Source organism: Carya illinoinensis, chromosome 3 (assembly GCF_018687715.1).
Source record: "Carya illinoinensis cultivar Pawnee chromosome 3, C.illinoinensisPawnee_v1, whole genome shotgun sequence".
NCBI lineage: Eukaryota > Viridiplantae > Streptophyta > Magnoliopsida > Fagales > Juglandaceae > Carya > Carya illinoinensis.
The window spans coordinates 52,157,521-52,174,427 of NC_056754.1; the positions used below are offsets into that span (position 1 = coordinate 52,157,521).

General features: G+C 34.3%; 1 protein-coding gene across 2 annotated transcripts; it reads left to right on the forward strand.

Annotated features, from left to right (window-relative positions):
• Nucleotides 1-747: 747 nt before the first annotated feature.
• LOC122305245 (diacylglycerol kinase 2) lies at nt 748-7,791 on the forward strand. Of its 2 annotated transcripts, none has more exons than XM_043117621.1 (8): nt 748-902; nt 2,759-3,970; nt 4,817-5,192; nt 5,269-5,345; nt 5,609-5,728; nt 5,839-6,003; nt 6,422-6,559; nt 7,244-7,791. In XM_043117621.1, the coding sequence occupies exons 2-8, from the start codon at nt 2,852-2,854 to the stop codon at nt 7,388-7,390; spliced, it is 2,142 nt and encodes a 713-aa protein (XP_042973555.1). In that variant the 5' UTR covers nt 748-902; nt 2,759-2,851; the 3' UTR covers nt 7,391-7,791. The 2 variants fall into 2 exon arrangements, with proteins under 2 accessions (XP_042973555.1, XP_042973556.1); XM_043117622.1 differs by having other exon boundaries at nt 756-902; nt 2,754-3,970.
• The last annotated feature ends 9,116 nt before the right edge of the window (nt 7,792-16,907 follow it).

A 16,907-nucleotide genomic window follows, 5' to 3' on the forward strand; every position in this document is an offset into this window, starting at 1 on the left:
CCCTCAAAATAGGATGGCCAGCCTCTCACCCCTGACCAAAATCTCAGCCCTCGGCGAAAACACCGTGGCTCTGTTCGCGTCTCCTTCGCGATGTGCCACCTAATCGGTGTTGCACTCGGGAGCAAATCCTCTTTGGTTGCAGGTGATCCTCGCCTCGGGGCAGCTCCGTATAGAGAACAAGAACTAAGCCTCCTTAACCACACAGCAGCAACTGAAGACAACAGCCAAGACCCACCCAAAACCCAGACAAAGTCTGGAAGAAAGAAAACAAAACCAAAGAAAACAGAAAAACTAACGAAAACAGAAAAACTAACGGGGGGAGGGAGGAAGGAGCTGAGGCTCCCACCTCCCTCTAGATGTGTTTCTGATAAGCTGTTTAGAGAGAAGGGAGAGATTCTCTCTCTAGAAGAACAAATTGTAATATTAATATTTCATCTTAAAATTTAAAATTCTTACCTTAAAATTTTAACTTACCAAATCAGAAGACAAATCGGACGCACCAAAACCTTGTTGGCATGTTGCCGACCTCGTTTTCATCGAACAAAAATCAAGATTCAGTATCATTTGGCGCTCCCAGCATTGAAAAATTCCGAGATCCAGAATCTCCCAAAAGCTAGTGGGGGGCGTTTACGTAATCTCATCAATTCCACGCGGAGAGACCGGATTGGACCTCCTTCATTCCGAAAAGGCGAAGGCGTGTTCGTTGCGTTTTTAAGGACAGTCCCGCCCTTTTTCCCATTTCTTTCCGTTAAATATATATAATATCTATTACTATTTAATATTAATTAAATGAATGGTAAATCAAAGCCAGAGCGGAGGACACCCCCTCTCTCTCCTCCATATTCTTTTCTTCACATCTGAGGAATTTCCTCCCCTCAATACGCACTAGTGTTCTTCTCGAGGTATACTTCCTTTTTTTTAATCTCTTCTTTTTCATTTTCAGTTTTTATAGATTTATTGGATTATTTGTTAATCGGATCTGAAATTGCACGGATCGAATCTTTTTTGTTGTTGTCGTTGTTGTTCTTCCCGCAGAATGTGATTCCTGTATATTCATTCCGTGGAATACGTTTGAGTTTTGCGCATGAATTTGGTTTGCTTATTAGTTTATTCAATTATCTTTGCTGAATCTTGATTTTGGAGGAAAACAATGAAACATTATGTGAGATGGCCGCGGATATTTAACTTTCATCCTCCGATTACTTCGTTTCCCTGGTTCCTTCTTTCTGCAATTTTCTGTTCTGGGTCTTCGCTCACGGAATGCATATTATACCCTATGGGAGATGGGCATGGATATTTAGCTTTCGTTTGTTCTTTTATTGGGTTAATCTGACCCTCTGTTTAAAGGAAGACATAAGACAATTGATTTCTGACTATTTATTGCATTTCATCAAGGAGACGATTGCCATATATTGTTCGAAGTGACCTTTTTCTTTATTCTTATAGGTGGGATCATACTAATTTGTCATCTTGATCTCTTTATATGTCTTGGTTTCTTCTGCGACAAACTTAGAAAGGGCTTTGAGAGGTTTCCCTTAATTATTATTATTATTATTATTTTTTAATGAGTGTTACGTGGTTTTGATTTGAGATTTTAGAATGATATACATGTTCTCTAGACATAATAATCAACTAGAGCTTCTAGGGGTTGGCCCAAGTGTTAAGGCCTTGGTCTTGGTGGTTTGCTCTCTCAAAGTCTAAGGTTCGACTCCTCTTAGATGCAAACAATTTCTAGGGGTCATCAGATTGGTGGAATTTTCCCTTGAATTACCCAATGTGCACTTGTGGAAAACTCCTTGACGAGGACCTGTGCACCTAGGTTTAGTCGAGACTTTGATCTTGGACACCCGGTGCCAATAAAAAAAAGAATGATCAAATTGTCATACTAATTGTTAAGTTGTTTTCAGTTTCATACGGTGATTGAAGTCTTTTAGCTTGATTCGATGGTGATGGTGTTATATTAGCATATGGTAAGTGCTAAAAGAGATAGCTTGTTGTGATGTACAAAAAGCATTTTGTGGATAATAATTTTCATATATGATAGGACTGAAGATATTACTATGAAAGATATTCTACATTCAGGTGATGTTTGAAAAAAGATAATCTAGATATCTTGGCTAGTGACTATGTACTACATCATGTTTACTAGCAATGTTTTGCAAATGGTGATCTGTTCTATTTGCCTGATTCGTGTGATGGGGGCATGTTACATGTGTCCAAGGTTTAATCAAGTAAAAGACATGTTGTGTTTGCTCGGTCTCCAAGACTCCTCATCATCAAAAAGTGATCTGTCCTAACAAATTTCTTTTCCAAGAAACTATAAATAAAGTTAAAAGGGGTTTAAGGTGAGATGTCAAGTGTCCAGCATTAAGCTTTGAAATTTGATCTATATTTCCTTTTTGAGGTTTGATACATGGACTTGTGAGTAAAACTCGCTTTAGCACTAATTCACACCCTCTTTTCCTCTATATAAGCATTTCTCCACTTCCACAGTACATGAATCTTTGTGTTTGGCCAAGAAATTTTGGCCTTGCATCCCAATCTTATGGAGAAACAATGTTAATTGTTTACGTGTTAATTAAGACTGAAAGGTAGCTCATACTTTGGATTCAAATAAAAGAAAGAATTGGTTGCCAGTCACGATATCTTTTGTGCAGTTACAGTTGTAAATTCTTTGGTCCTATTATTTATGAGCTTTCTATTTACATAGATTGGTGTATGTTATTTCTCATGAATAGTCTTCTTCTTATAAGATTAGGTTTTTGGATGCATAATCTGTTTGGAGCTGGATATCATCAAATCCGTCAAGTGAAACAATACTAAAAGTTGACAATGAAAAATTAGGCTCATCATGATTTATTTGGGCAATTTACTTGTATGGTTGCTGACAAGCTGCCATGCTTATGATCCATTTGTTTTCGGATGGCTGGTCACTGGATTATTTGGGCTTCTAGCTGCCATATATGCATTTCTTAAGTGGCAAAAAAGAACTTCTCTTGAATGGATTAAAGCTGCTGCAAAAGCAAAGAAAAAAGTCAGGAAGAATCTAAAAGCTCCTCTATCACACCATTTGTGGATGGAAGATTTTGCTTATGGTGAACAGCCATCCACGTGCTGCGTCTGCTTGACTTCATTATTTCCTCAAAACTTAGGTACAAAGGACTCATCACTTACTCCTGTCCATCGTTGCTCTGTTTGTGGTGTGGCAGCTCATTTCTATTGTTCTCAGTCCGCAGTAAAGGATTGTAAGTGTGTGGCACAAGCTGGCCATAACCATGTTCAACACCACTGGTCAGAAAGATGGGTTACCATGGATGATAATCCTGAGATTTCTGCGTTTTGTCTTTTCTGTGATGAACCTTGTGGTGTTCCTTTTCTTGATGCATCTCCTACATGGCATTGCCTATGGTGTCAGCGCCTCATGCATGTCAAATGTCATGCTAAAATGGCTAAAGAATCTGGTGATGTTTGTGATCTGGGTCCTCTTAAGGACATTATTCTTTCTCCACTCTTTGTCAAAGAAGTTGATAAAAAAAACACTGGAGGTGGAGTGCTTAGTTCAATTACAAAGGAAATTTTATCTTCCTCTGTCCGTGGCCAGATTAGAAGGAAGCACTGTAGTAAACATGGAAGTGGTTCTTATGTTAATGGTAAGTTTCAAGATCTCTCGGTGGCTGATACAGCTGTGAATTATGTGTTTAATGGCCTTGCTGGCTCGAAGAGATCAAGTGGTGATTTGAGTATTGACTACCTAAAGAAGAATGGCAAAGCACTTGGTGTAAAGAGCATCCATAATGGGTTAATACGAAGAAAAAATGGAATGACCTCCAATTGTCAAGTTAAGATGTATGCTCTGGTCGATCTTCCTCAGGATGCTAGACCTCTTCTGGTTTTCATAAATGCCAGGAGTGGATGTCAACATGGGCCCACTCTTCGGAGGAGACTGAACATGCTATTAAACCCTCTGCAGGTGATTTTTGAGCTCATTAGTGGCTATCACATTTATGATTTATAAGCAATGACATTTGAGGAAAACTAATTGGTGATCGTTAGTTATTTTATGTTTTCCTTGTACCCTGTCTTCTGTTATGAAGATGTCATAATTCCCAGGTTTCACAGGTTGCTTATACTGTTGTGGGCTACTTGTGTCATAAATAAAGAGCATGAATGTTGTAGCAAATTATCTCTTCTGCTTGTTGAAGAGCCCATTTGGCTCCAGCCTCCATGTACACCATCTTTGCTTCCTGACAAATACAACACATGAGCAATTTACAATTTTTTGTTCTTTACCCTACATGTTTTTAACTGCAGTTTGATTATTGTTACAATGCTGCTAAGGATGGCTAGTACATTTCTAGAAACAACTGAATTGATTTTGTTGATATTTTATAAACTGTTAGGTCCACACATAAATTTTTCTTTGGCTCTTTGAAAATATGATATGAAAAATAATAAGTTGGTCCCTTTTAATTCTTCCTCCTACTCATCTCATTACGTTTGAATTTGAATTCTTAAACTGTCTCATTGGACCATTCTGCGGTGCCATGAAACCACTTTTATGGTATGAATATATTGCCATGTCATTCTATGATTTAGGTAGAGTATCTTAAATGCTTTAAAGTTTTGTTTTAGAAGGCACTCCAATGGTCTTTTTTTTTTTTTTTCTTCCAGTGGAAACATAAATTTTATTATCAAGTTATCTCCTCATAAGGAGTCTGAAAGAGATGTAGAATCTGTTCCTCTTGTACTATTTCCTCTCTATCCTTGTGTGGTCTTTTTTTCATTCAATATTTTCTTCCACTCCTACCATTTGCAGATTTTTGAATTGAGTGCTTCTCAGGGCCCCGAGGTGGGTTTGGATTTGTTCAGTGACATAAAATATTTTAGGGTTTTGGTTTGTGGTGGAGATGGCACCGTTGCATGGGTCCTTGATGCAATTGAGAAATACAATTTTGAATCACCCCCACCAGTTGCTATTCTTCCACTCGGTACAGGAAATGATTTGTCAAGGGTACTGCAATGGGGTAGCGGTTTCTCTACAGTTGATAGACAAGGTGGCTTGACCACACTTTTACTGGATGTTAATCATGCTGCAGTAACAATGCTAGACCGCTGGAAAATAAATATTAAAGAAGAAAACCCGGAAGGCAATCTTAATAAATTGCAATTCACATTCATGATGAACTATTTAGGTATCTATCTGAAGTTACAATATCTAGCTCTTGTTTTTTTGGATCTATTTGATCTTTGCTAATTTTTATTTTCTAGGTATTGGATGTGATGCGAAGGTTGCATATGAATTTCATGTTACTCGGGAGATAAATCCTGAAAAGTTCTATAGTCAGGTATCATTTCTGGTTGTCTTATTTCTGTTAAATAACTAATTTTGATTCCGTGTTTTATTATTTCGTAAATTTTGTTCATTTTTTGTGTACTTGTATAAATAACAGTTTGCCATTCTGCAGTGGTTGTGGTTTATCTTTTATTATTTTTTATTTTCCTCTATTCAGAGAATTACTATAATTTAAATATAGTATTTCACATACATGCCTGTATTTTCACGTGTTTTTCGTGCTTTTTTATTTGCTAACTAAAATTTTACGAGCAGTTTGTGAATAAATTGCGATATGCCAAAGAAGGAGCAAGGGACATAATGGATAGAACCTGTGCCGATTTACCATGGCAAGTTTGGCTTGAAGTTGATGGGAAGGACATTGAAATTCCAAAGGTACATATACCAATGACCTTTATTTTCATCATCATCATCACTCTTATTATTGTATAATTATTTTCATTTATGTTGTAATCCTGGTTTTTCTAATCCTCTTCCTGCACCAGGATTCTGAGGGTTTGATTGTGCTCAACATTGGCAGCTATATGGGTGGTGTAGATCTTTGGCAAAATGACTATGAGCATGATAATGATTTTAGTCTGCAATCCATGCATGATAAATTGCTTGAGGTTGTATGTGTTTCTGGAGCATGGCAGCTTGGCAAACTTCAGGTTTGAGATCCTTCTTATATTTTATGCTTCACAAAATAAGCATGTTTTGTGTTAAAAAAATCTATATGTGCTTTATTTATATAATTTTATACTCTTATTTCTAATCACTGATGTTACAGTATTAAGGATTCTTCCATGAGCTGATGAGAGATATAAGCATTGAGAATAAACTCAGTTTTTCTCGTGAAGTGGTTTTAGATGTTACTTTAAACAATAAATAGTAATCGACCAATTAATTTATGATGAGGATTGTGCATGCTGTTTATACACCTTTTTGTTATATAGGAAAATGAGATGGGTTTTATTGCTGAAAATATTTCTTGGTAGTCATGTTTATACACCCTTTTGTTGAATATATTTGCTTGAGTATGAAACAATATTTCTGTTTGATGGTAGTAGCAATTGTTATTCTGTACAGGTTGGACTTTCCCAAGCCAGAAAACTAGCTCAAGGGCAAGTCATAAGAATACATTCTTCCAGTCCTTTTCCGGTTCAAATAGATGGGGAGCCATTCATCAAACAACCTGGCAGCTTAGAAATATCACACCATGGGCAGGTATTTAGTGTTTGTAGTGGGATAACTTTATACTTCTAGCATTTTAAATGGTCATTAATATTTATTCCATTTAGAGTCAAGAACAATCTATTTCTGTCTATTTGTAAAACTGATTTGACATAGTAGAAGTGGTCTGCCCATACCTGCTGCAATAACCAAAGTGTCTGAGCCTGAGATGTTGGGCTGGGTTTGATCTGTTGTTGAAATGCACGGGTCGGTCTTTTATTTTCCTACCATATGTTGTCAAAGAAAGATTACTCAGGCACAAACTTAATTCGTAGCATACACTACAAATAGGGGCAGTTGACCCAAACGGAGCCTTGATGAATCTGAGGGCATTGGGGCAGTTGCCCCCAATGTTCTCTCTCTCTCTCTCTCTCTCTCTCTCTCTCTCTCTCTCTCTCTCTCTCTCTCTCTCTATATATATATATATATATATAATATACAGAACTTTGTAAATATGTAAATTTTTATTTCTTCAATTGTTTACATTATTATCATTTTTTCAAGAGATTCTATAAAACAATTCTGCTACCTCTCATATAAAGGACGTTTTAAGAAGATACTAGTATTTCACCTTTTCATAGATAATTGTGCTGTGATGGATGGAATATAGATGTTTCTCCCATTAATGTTTTGATTTGGTTATAAATTAAAACTAAGTTTTGTTATGTATATGCTCAGGTGTTCATGTTACGGAGGGCATCTGAGCCCAGAGGGCATGCAGCTGCAATCATGATGGAGGTGTTACTTGATGCTGAGTGTAGGGGCATCATCAATGCTTCTCAGAAGAAAGTACTTCTCCAGCAGATGGCCCTCCATCTCTCTTGATCTTTATCTCTATACACCCCGCCTTTCTCTTTGTTCCTCACATCTGATCCGGCTAAAATAATTCTCCTTCCCCCACCCCCCCAGACAGAATAGGTTCCACCAATACTCTGCCTTTTTTGCGGTTACCCCTTTTTGTAGGATTGGTACTTGAATACCAGAGAGAGAGAGAGAGAAGTTTTGGATGAGGATTTAAATTACAGAAAGTGTTAAAATATACTGATATTTAATTGTTTTCCACTGAAAAAAAAGTAAGATGTTTCTGAGTTCCAATCCCATCTTTCAACAATCAAGTTTGTATTATGCATTATTCATAGTCGATTCTGTTCCCTTGTACATATTTACAGAATATCGATTACGGATACATATATAGCAACTGCAGTCATCTTTTGCCTGTCATGAAATCTAATGTGCAATGATGAGGTTAGTTTTCTGTCACTATATGTTACTTGATCAATTTATTATGATTATCATATTATACACCAATTAATAATTGGAGTTAGACCTGTCAAGGGCACGGAATTTGGTATTCATTAATTTGCTTGTTATGTATGCACAACCCAGGTTTAGCCTTAGGGGAGTCTATGGCCCTGAACTTGTATGATCGTATTTCCTTACCTTTGGGTCTAACTTTGGCCACTGAAATATGTGATTTTTGATCCAGTGTCCTTACGACACTGCTCTAGGGTTTGGCATTTCGATTGGATTTGTTTACAATGGATTTTTGCCATGGCTTATGCTCTGTGTTACCTTTTCGACTTGTTAGAGCTATGCATCTCGATCTACTTTTCTTTTTGAATCCCAGCGCTTGGCATTTCAAAAGATTGTTCGTGATTTTGGGATTGTTGGTTATTCACTGTGCTTGTCATTTCGAAAGATTGTTTGTGATTTTGGGGCTGTTGGTTATTCACTGTTCTAGGGTTTCTAATATGGCTAGAGGAATTCCATATTTGATTTGTTTGTTCTTGACCTGCTGTGAGCAATGAAGAAAATTTCGTTGTTGTTTGGGCATGGACTTGTGCTGAGTTTGGACTTCTTGTTTGTTCTTGAGCTGCTGTGACCAATTTCATTTCAATTGTTTATTGTTTGGGCATTTCATTACAATTTTTCAAACTCAGTTTGTTTGGCCCCTGTTTTATATAAACTGATACCATACTGCTATATACTTTTTTTTGGACTTCTTCAAACTCAGTCCTTCGGCAGCAAGTTGGTCATTTGAAACTGCTATGTATTTTTTATTTGAACTGTTTTCAATCTTCAAACAAGTTAACCATATATATCTACATTTTGTTTTGGAGGTTCGAAGTAGAGCATGCAATTGACATTTTAAATTGCAATATTATGGCATCCGTTTGGCGACGGACTTGTGATCAGTTTGTGCATCATTATTAATTATCATGACATTTGTGAGTTGGATTCACTTGTTTGGGCAATGTTGGTATTACCTATTAAATCAATTTGTTTATTATTAATTAATTATCATTATTAATTATTATTCAACATAATTAATTGTATTGGTTGTATCTCTTCTATTGTTACCATTGACTTATTTCCTGTTAGTGTCAATTACCTAATTTGGACAAAAAGACAAGCTGTTATGTTGATTTATACCCAATGCCTTTGTATGCATTCATACACTTTTTGTTACTGATTTCTACCCAAGGCTGTGATGATGGTTCATATAATCCCATGAGAGCATTAATTTACAAGTATTTTTAATGGGTTCCATCGATATGGCAGGATAATCCAATATCGATAAAAGAAATTATGAACGAAAATGGTTTTCACAATATGGTAACAATCCGATGAGGGTATTTGTCTCCCGAGTTGATGATGGACAGAGGAATTGCAAGTGTGTTTATCATGCACAAATGATTCCTATTTATAGACCACGAGAGAGTGTTGGTTGGCAAAAGAGCACAACCATTGATAAGGGACAACCGTTTGATTAAGTCGGTTGTGTCCAAAGTGAGGCACTGAGGGTTGACAGACCTCTTTTTGTCTAAATTTCTGTAGCTAATTTGGGAATGATCTTGAAGGTTTGACAGTTAATAATGACAATTTAATATGAAAATGAGTCTTATTTGCACATTATCAATCCTTTAAAACGAAACGACTATGACGAGGAAAGTTGCAAAAGAAATATATATCTGTAAAATTATCATTAATCTCAAAAAGATTAAGTTGATGGAAAGATGTAGATTTGATTATTTATATTTTATCTTCATATTTCTTCAAGTGTGGGTTAGACTTCTCTTTAATACGTGGGTTTAATATTTAAAATATTTAATAAAGCGAATTAGAATGTAGAATCTACGTGAGTTTAATATTTAAAATATTTAATAAAATAAGTTAGAATGTAGAATCAAGATTTTAAAACTTATGTTATGGTAATGTATAAAATCATCATTTATTTAAAAAATAATAATAATTAAGGCGGTGGGAATAGACAGATTTATTTTTTGTCACCATGGAATTAGATAGCCTGAGCCAATAATTTATCAATGACTAGGCTATAATTTAGAGCTCAGCCTTAGGATCGTCAGCACCTGAGCACTACTTGGTTTTGTTTCATTCTTTTGTTTTGTTTCATTCTTTTCTACAAAAAGAAAAGGATAATATTATATATTCAGTTATATGATTTTGTCCTCTTATTTTGATTACTTATTTATTTATTTTATTTTATTAATAATTAAGAAAATAACTATTAATATTTTTTTTAATATTTAAATATATTTAAAAATATATATATAATTGCATGAATGATAATTTTAAGGAGACTTTAATCTGAGTAGCATTACCTGAAAGAAAATGTCGTGACACTCGTCTTTAAGCAGCAGCCCATTATACGTAAAGTTTGTTCGGTTTGCACAAGGAAGAATTCCTTTTCACAACAGGAATAGGCTTTTGTCTCTCTTTTTAACGTGTTGAATCCTGTGCCATACAGAAAAGCAAGTGATTTGGAGACCTTTGGGTTCGCGCGCCACGCGGCGCCCGGGGCGGGGGGGGGGGGCGGCGGAATTACCACTAAAGTCGAAAAGTAAAGGAACCCTGCTACGGCCACCGCTGAGGGTTCCGCTAGGCCAAAAAAAAACTTTTTTTTTTGTTTTTTTTTACATCATTTTTTTAATACTTTTAAATATTTAAAAAAATATAAAAAATTTACAATAATATTAAATAATTTTTTCTTAACTACTAAAAAAAATATATCACTCCCAGTGGGATCCCCTAGCAGGGGATCTAGGATTATTCAAAGTAAAGTGATTTGAATCTTTTTATGCCTTATTTAGTTAATTAAAATTAAAAAACTCATCTCGTCTCATCTTATCTTAATTTATTATTATAATTTTTTAAAATTTTAATAAATAATTTAATTTTTTCAAATTCTAATATAAATTTAATATTAAAAAATTATATTATAATAATATTTTATTTATTATTATTTAAAACATCTCATCTCATTTATGTAATCAAACAGAACCTTAAAATAGTCTTTTACTCGTTGAGTCATTATTATAAAATTGAAATTATTTTTAATTAAATTATATAATTACGTTGATTGATTGAATTTATTTTTTTAAAATTATATCAAAAAGTTGTATTCTAGAATTTTTAATTTAGATTTAAATAGTAAAAGGAAAAAAAATGGATAATAAATTATAAATATATCATTATCCATTAAACATGAAAAAATAAAGCATTTGCACGCATGTTCCACCAAAAGAAGAACGAAGTCATTCTCCATATTGAAGTATTGGATGCTAGTAATATACCACGAAGTATAGTGCGCAACCCAGCCCAAGCCGGGAAGACTAGCCGAAAGTACCATGCCCAACGCAGGCCTGAGAAATAGAGTTAGCCCAGTTCGCAAGCCGAACTCAACTCGATCGCAGGGGAGAACTCAGCAACATGCATGCATGGTGGTCACTTGTTACACACACGCACACACAGAGTCACTGCAGCGTAAACAGAGGCTAGCTAGGATAACCTGCATCCCCCTCGACCTTTGGTTTAGCAGGCCAGCATGGCTCTACTGCCCCCATGCATCCCTTTATGGACTAAATCATTTGTGCGCAGATCTCCTTATGCAGTTTCAGACCACTTGGAAGGACTAGGTCGTGATCATCTTATATCTACTGTTCCGCATTGGTTGAAGATCCTAAATTAAACATTATTCATTCTCCAACTGGTATAAAAACGTGGTTAATTAGCGGAATTAAAAACCTAACATTTCTATTTTAATTTCCTCTTTTTCCTCGACAGTACTTGTTTTTGTTTCTTTTTTATTTATTTGTATAAGGTGTCACTTTTAGAGGCCAGGGTCAGTACTTTTGTTGTGGATCGAAAGGTCACTCCCCCAATATCATATTATATATATAATACCTTTGTGCACGGGAGCCAGATTAGTACTGACTTTAGGAAGACTTTTGAGTGGTACTGCGCCATGACCTTTTAGAGAAATGAAGGGTTAACTTAGAAAATGGAAGTCCACTAGCTGGTGAATAATGCAACTCGTCTCGTTTTGTCGGCATTGACATCAACAATTTATAACACATACTTTTTAATTCCTCGACTATGATATATAATGATTAATATGCTATCTTCTGAAATACTGGGGGAAAAAAAAACCGTTGCAATTAGGTATGGCAATTAATTACATAAATTCAAACATATTTTTATAAGATCAGAGATTCTTTGCATAGTTATTAATAGTCATGATTGCATACCCACGCGCGCGCATATATACATATATATATATATATAGCATATATTGTTCATTTTAATTTTTAAGTTTTGAAAATGAACATTTTAGACTAATGATAAACTATTTCTATGAGCATGATGTTTCTTTGACGTATATAGAATTGGTCTGGTGACATAAAATCAAACTATCTCATCTCATATAATTATTATAATTTTTTTAAATTTTCACACAAAATATAATAAATAATTCAATTTTTTTAAATCTCAAAATAAAATTAATATTAAAAAATTATATTATAACAATATTTTATTTAATTTTCAACAAAATATCTCATTTCATTTCATCTTAAATACTGTATAACTAAACGATGCCTTAATTAATAAACAAAGATTAGATTTATATCTTATAATAAATGAATAAAATTACCATTCATTCATGCAATCCTAGAGTATTTAGATGATTTTTTATTGAGCAAAATACTCTTTAACGAAATAATTTAATCCTTGAGCCAAATAATATTTGAAAAACTACTTTTCTAATAGCTAGCTGGAATTAAGAAAGATCGACCTAGAAAATAAGGGAATCCATTAGCATAATATATGCTATAATATGCTTTTATAGCGTATATATAGTTTGAGGGAATAATGAAAAAAGTTATAAAAGTAGTCTTGAGAAGTTCTCAAATTAAAAGGCAGAATTAGGAAATAAAACAGGACAAGTAGTACTACTGCATGGATGTTGGCAAAAGTCGGCCAGTTTTTACATCTTGAATAAACCTATATATAATGGCCACAGCAGACCACAGTACTTCCTATTTGCCATTATTCGTGGCAGCCTCAGTACTCCTGTAACAATTAACTTCTATCATTTTAGTCTTGCCACAAATGAAAAGATACATCCGCCAAGCAGCAATGAATTAATACATGAGGCCGCCAATAATCACAAACAATATATACTTGGAGCAACAAATATTAAAAAAATTGCTTTCTTTTTATCCAATTCTGATAGGTAATTGGCTCTTTGATGGTGATTCCCAGGCAAATCAATCCTCTTGATCAACTTTCACCAAAATTAAAATATGAGCGGGAAAAAGAAAGAAAGAAAGAGGATTAGAATGATGTTCTGCATAACATTCTACATGATCTTCATTGCCCTTTCCTTTTGTCATTACAGGACAGGACAGCTTCCTCGATCTGGATAATTATGTCAGAAAGTACAAACTAAAAGTACAGGGAAAAGTACCATATTTGATTAACAAAATTCATCTCAAACATTTTTTTTTTTTTTCTCTCCTTGTGAAAGTTAAGCCTTCTCTCTGAGAAAAGAAAACTTGGCGTGATATGTATATACTACGTACGTATATACAATACTCAGATGATCAACAAGAGTGGAAGGACAAAGCACCGGAAAGATTAGAATGATGGCTGCCGTTGTGATTATGGTGATGATGATTAGGCTCCTTCTCGATCCGCCACCGGAGATGAAGGAAATCGTCGGCCGAGCACGGTAGCCTAAGAGGGCCGGTGGTGTGGTACCCATAAATCTCATGTGCTTTCTCCAAAAGACTCTGGAATAAAGGATGGTAGAGATAGGATATGGGAATCACAAAACGTTGAAACTCGCCGTCTTCATCTTCTAATCCCACTTGAACTGCTAGCCATCCTTTCTTCACCTTCATCTTCTTGTCCTCCTGCATCTCTTCTGATGATCTTTCTTCGTTTGAGGGAGCCTTGAACAGGAAGATCAAATAGAATATTGTAGGTTAAGAATATCGAGAACCAGCTTAATTGGAATTAGAAGCTCGTGTTCTTGTGGAGGAGGATGTGTCAGAATGAAGTGAAGGTGGTTATATATATAGGAGTTGATCATTTGGATTTGTTTTAGACTTATAACTAAATTAAAATAGCTAGTTTTTGTGTGTGTCAGTACTCCAACAACCTTAATTAATTCGGATTAATCATTGTATATTGGAATTATTTTTTTCGTAGGTCTCTTTTCTACTATAGTACATTGATATTGATGGCATGATTCCTTGCTCTGCCGCCTCCCTCCCTTTTACTTTGGACGGTTCCTGTCAGTGCGGGGTGTGGGGCACCCACGTTTCATGTTTTTCCTCTTCAAAAGTTTCCACTCTTTGCAATTAGGAATCCAAACGTACCCTACCTTCTCGGGTATAAAGGATTGGAGAGGAGAGGACGCGCGATGATGTTTTTGACCTCCTAAAATTCTATGCGGAAGACTTTATATGACAATCTTTACTTAATTAATATGTAATTTATCTTTTCTGACATTCTATTTTAATACTTAAATATATGTATGTTTAAATAGAATGATAAAAATAATAAATTATATGTTGATTAGATAAAAATATGTGTTTAAGAACGTACTTATAACATGTCTCTTTTAACCTCTTCAATGTATTATGAACGTATGAGACATGGTGATAAGAATGTATTAAGAACGTACGTATGTTTATATATAGTTTGTACATTTGCTTTAGCCTTTTGGCCCTTTTATAGTTAATTATATATATATATTTATATATAGTAGTTCTGGTGGGTTTCTACTCATATAACAGTGATATTTAAAATGAAGTCTGGTTAAAGAATAATTTGCTTGACAAATGCCGTCTAGTTAAGTTAATTAAGGTCGAATTTCAGTTCAAGAGACTGATCCTTTTTTGTTTTTGCGTGATGCTCTCATGCAGCACAGCATATCTCCTTTTCAACGTTTGATAATGGGAGAACAAGTTGCAAAATACCATCTCTTTTTTTTTTTTTTAATTTAATTTAACTTTATTTGGACCCTACTGCTCAGGTGGGGAACACAACGACCTTTAGCACTAGTAGTAGTACCTTCTTTGAGGAGGAATTGATTTTTTTTTTTTTTTAGAGGAGGAATTGATTTGATTGTGACTTTTTTTTTTAATGGTTAAAAAAATATTTTTTTATAAATTTGTGATTTTTTTAAAAAAAATAATTGAAATAATTTGAAAAATATTTTTTAAAAAATACACAAAATTAAAAAATATAAAATATATTTATTGGTGGACGGTGTCGGTCGGAATAGTTCTCGGTGGGCGAGCACTGCTACATTTCAATATTATATACAAAGAGAGAGACAGAGAGAGAGAGAGAGAGATCGAAGTACTGGTAGTCGACATATCACTGTACGTACGTGCTCTTTATCTCCATTAACTTTGTTTTCTAAGTTTCGACTGCTTTTCTCGATCTCTCTCATTCACACAAAAACCTTTTCTAATTGGAGCTGCACGTCGATTTCTGCTAATTAATTAACCGTGACAGTTTTTTTGGTTAAAAAATAATTCTAATTATAGTGACTAAAATACAAAAGTGCTGTGTGCGTACTTACCATATAAGAATCGAAGTGCAGCAAATGGAGTGTCCACTGTCCAGTATGTCTGTAGTGTATTCCTAAAAGAAGAGATCTTCCATTTCCTCGAAATCTTAACAGCAGTAGTAGTACTTACTACTTGTAATTATATCGAATTGAAGGTACTAGTTAGGGCATAATTTATTAAAAAAAAAAAAGAAAAAAAAAGAAAAGAAAGAAAAGTGTACATACCCACTAGAGGAATAAGTCAAAGCTGTGTTAATTAAGGATAATGCTAGATCCCGCTGAGGGATCCATTGAGAACTACCACTCTCAGTTTTTTATTTTTTAATATTTAAGAAAAAATTATTTAATATTATTATAAATTATTTATATTTTTTAAATATTTAAAAATATTAAAAAAAATAATATAAAAAAAAAAATTAGCCTAGTGGGAGCCCCCCAACTGTGGCCGTAGCATGCTCCATTAATTAATATTCCTAATCATCATCCGTACGACTTTTCAGCATTAATGCTGATAATTAAAGTTCTCTTTAGTTTTAATTTAATCTAATCTATATGTGACACCGAGGAAGAGAATATTAATTAATATTACAATAAAAATTAAGAAATTAAACCTTATGAGATCAGATATTCGATCAATATTAATAATAATGTTGTCAGCTATGAAATTAACACAATTTTTTACGGATTATATATTACGAAAATAATTATTTATGATCAAAACAAGTTCATTTTAATAAAAAAATATTTATTTTTATATAAAATAATTGACCACAATTAAATAATTTTTTTGTAGTGTAAAGATGCGATCAATGCAAAAGACTTTTCTAATGACCGATCGATATTTTACGTCTCAGAAACATCATTGTTCCATGCATCAAAATTAGTGCCTATCTATATATTTTAATGCTGTTTTTAGAGTGTTGAAGGATTTGTTTAATTAATGGCCACCTCTCCTAGTGCAGCAGAGTCGTTTTAATGGGTGCCTAATTATAAGCTGCAGGCTGGTAAAACTGGTGGAGTAGTGCTGTTTGTTTTGTACCATTACACTGTACCAGGGTTCATTTTCGCAATATGTATTTTTTCCAAATTTTTGTACCTGTTCTGTGCTAGCTAGCTTCTGATCATGTCCTAGCTAGACTTGATATTTTGATCATGATCAGCAAAACTGCCAGATTTTGGAAATCCAAATGCGTTCAGGAAAATGTTTGAAAATATTAATCCTTTTCATGATGATGAGCGAGTGATCATGAAGAGTTCATAGTTTCAAATCTCGGAAAAATTTTAAAGTCATGTTTTGACCTTCAACCGACCTATATTAAAAGAATGGCATATATGTACTCTTTTTTTTCTGAAGTCTAGAAATAGGTCGATGTAGCCAAGCCACATAATGAAGTCAAAACGTGTCAAGTTCAATGGCCCAAAAATCAAAAAGGGGAATGCAGATGTACGTACATG

Bases quoted from the DNA above. Each gene is read 5' to 3' on its own strand.
- LOC122305245 (XM_043117621.1), top strand. From the start codon at position 2,852: ATGATTTATTTGGGCAATTTACTTGTATGGTTGCTGACAAGCTGCCAT. The intron at 6,004-6,421 runs GTTTGAGATCCT...TATTCTGTACAG, and splicing joins GGCAGCTTGGCAAACTTCAG to GTTGGACTTTCCCAAGCCAG. The intron at 6,560-7,243 runs GTATTTAGTGTT...GTATATGCTCAG, and splicing joins AAATATCACACCATGGGCAG to GTGTTCATGTTACGGAGGGC.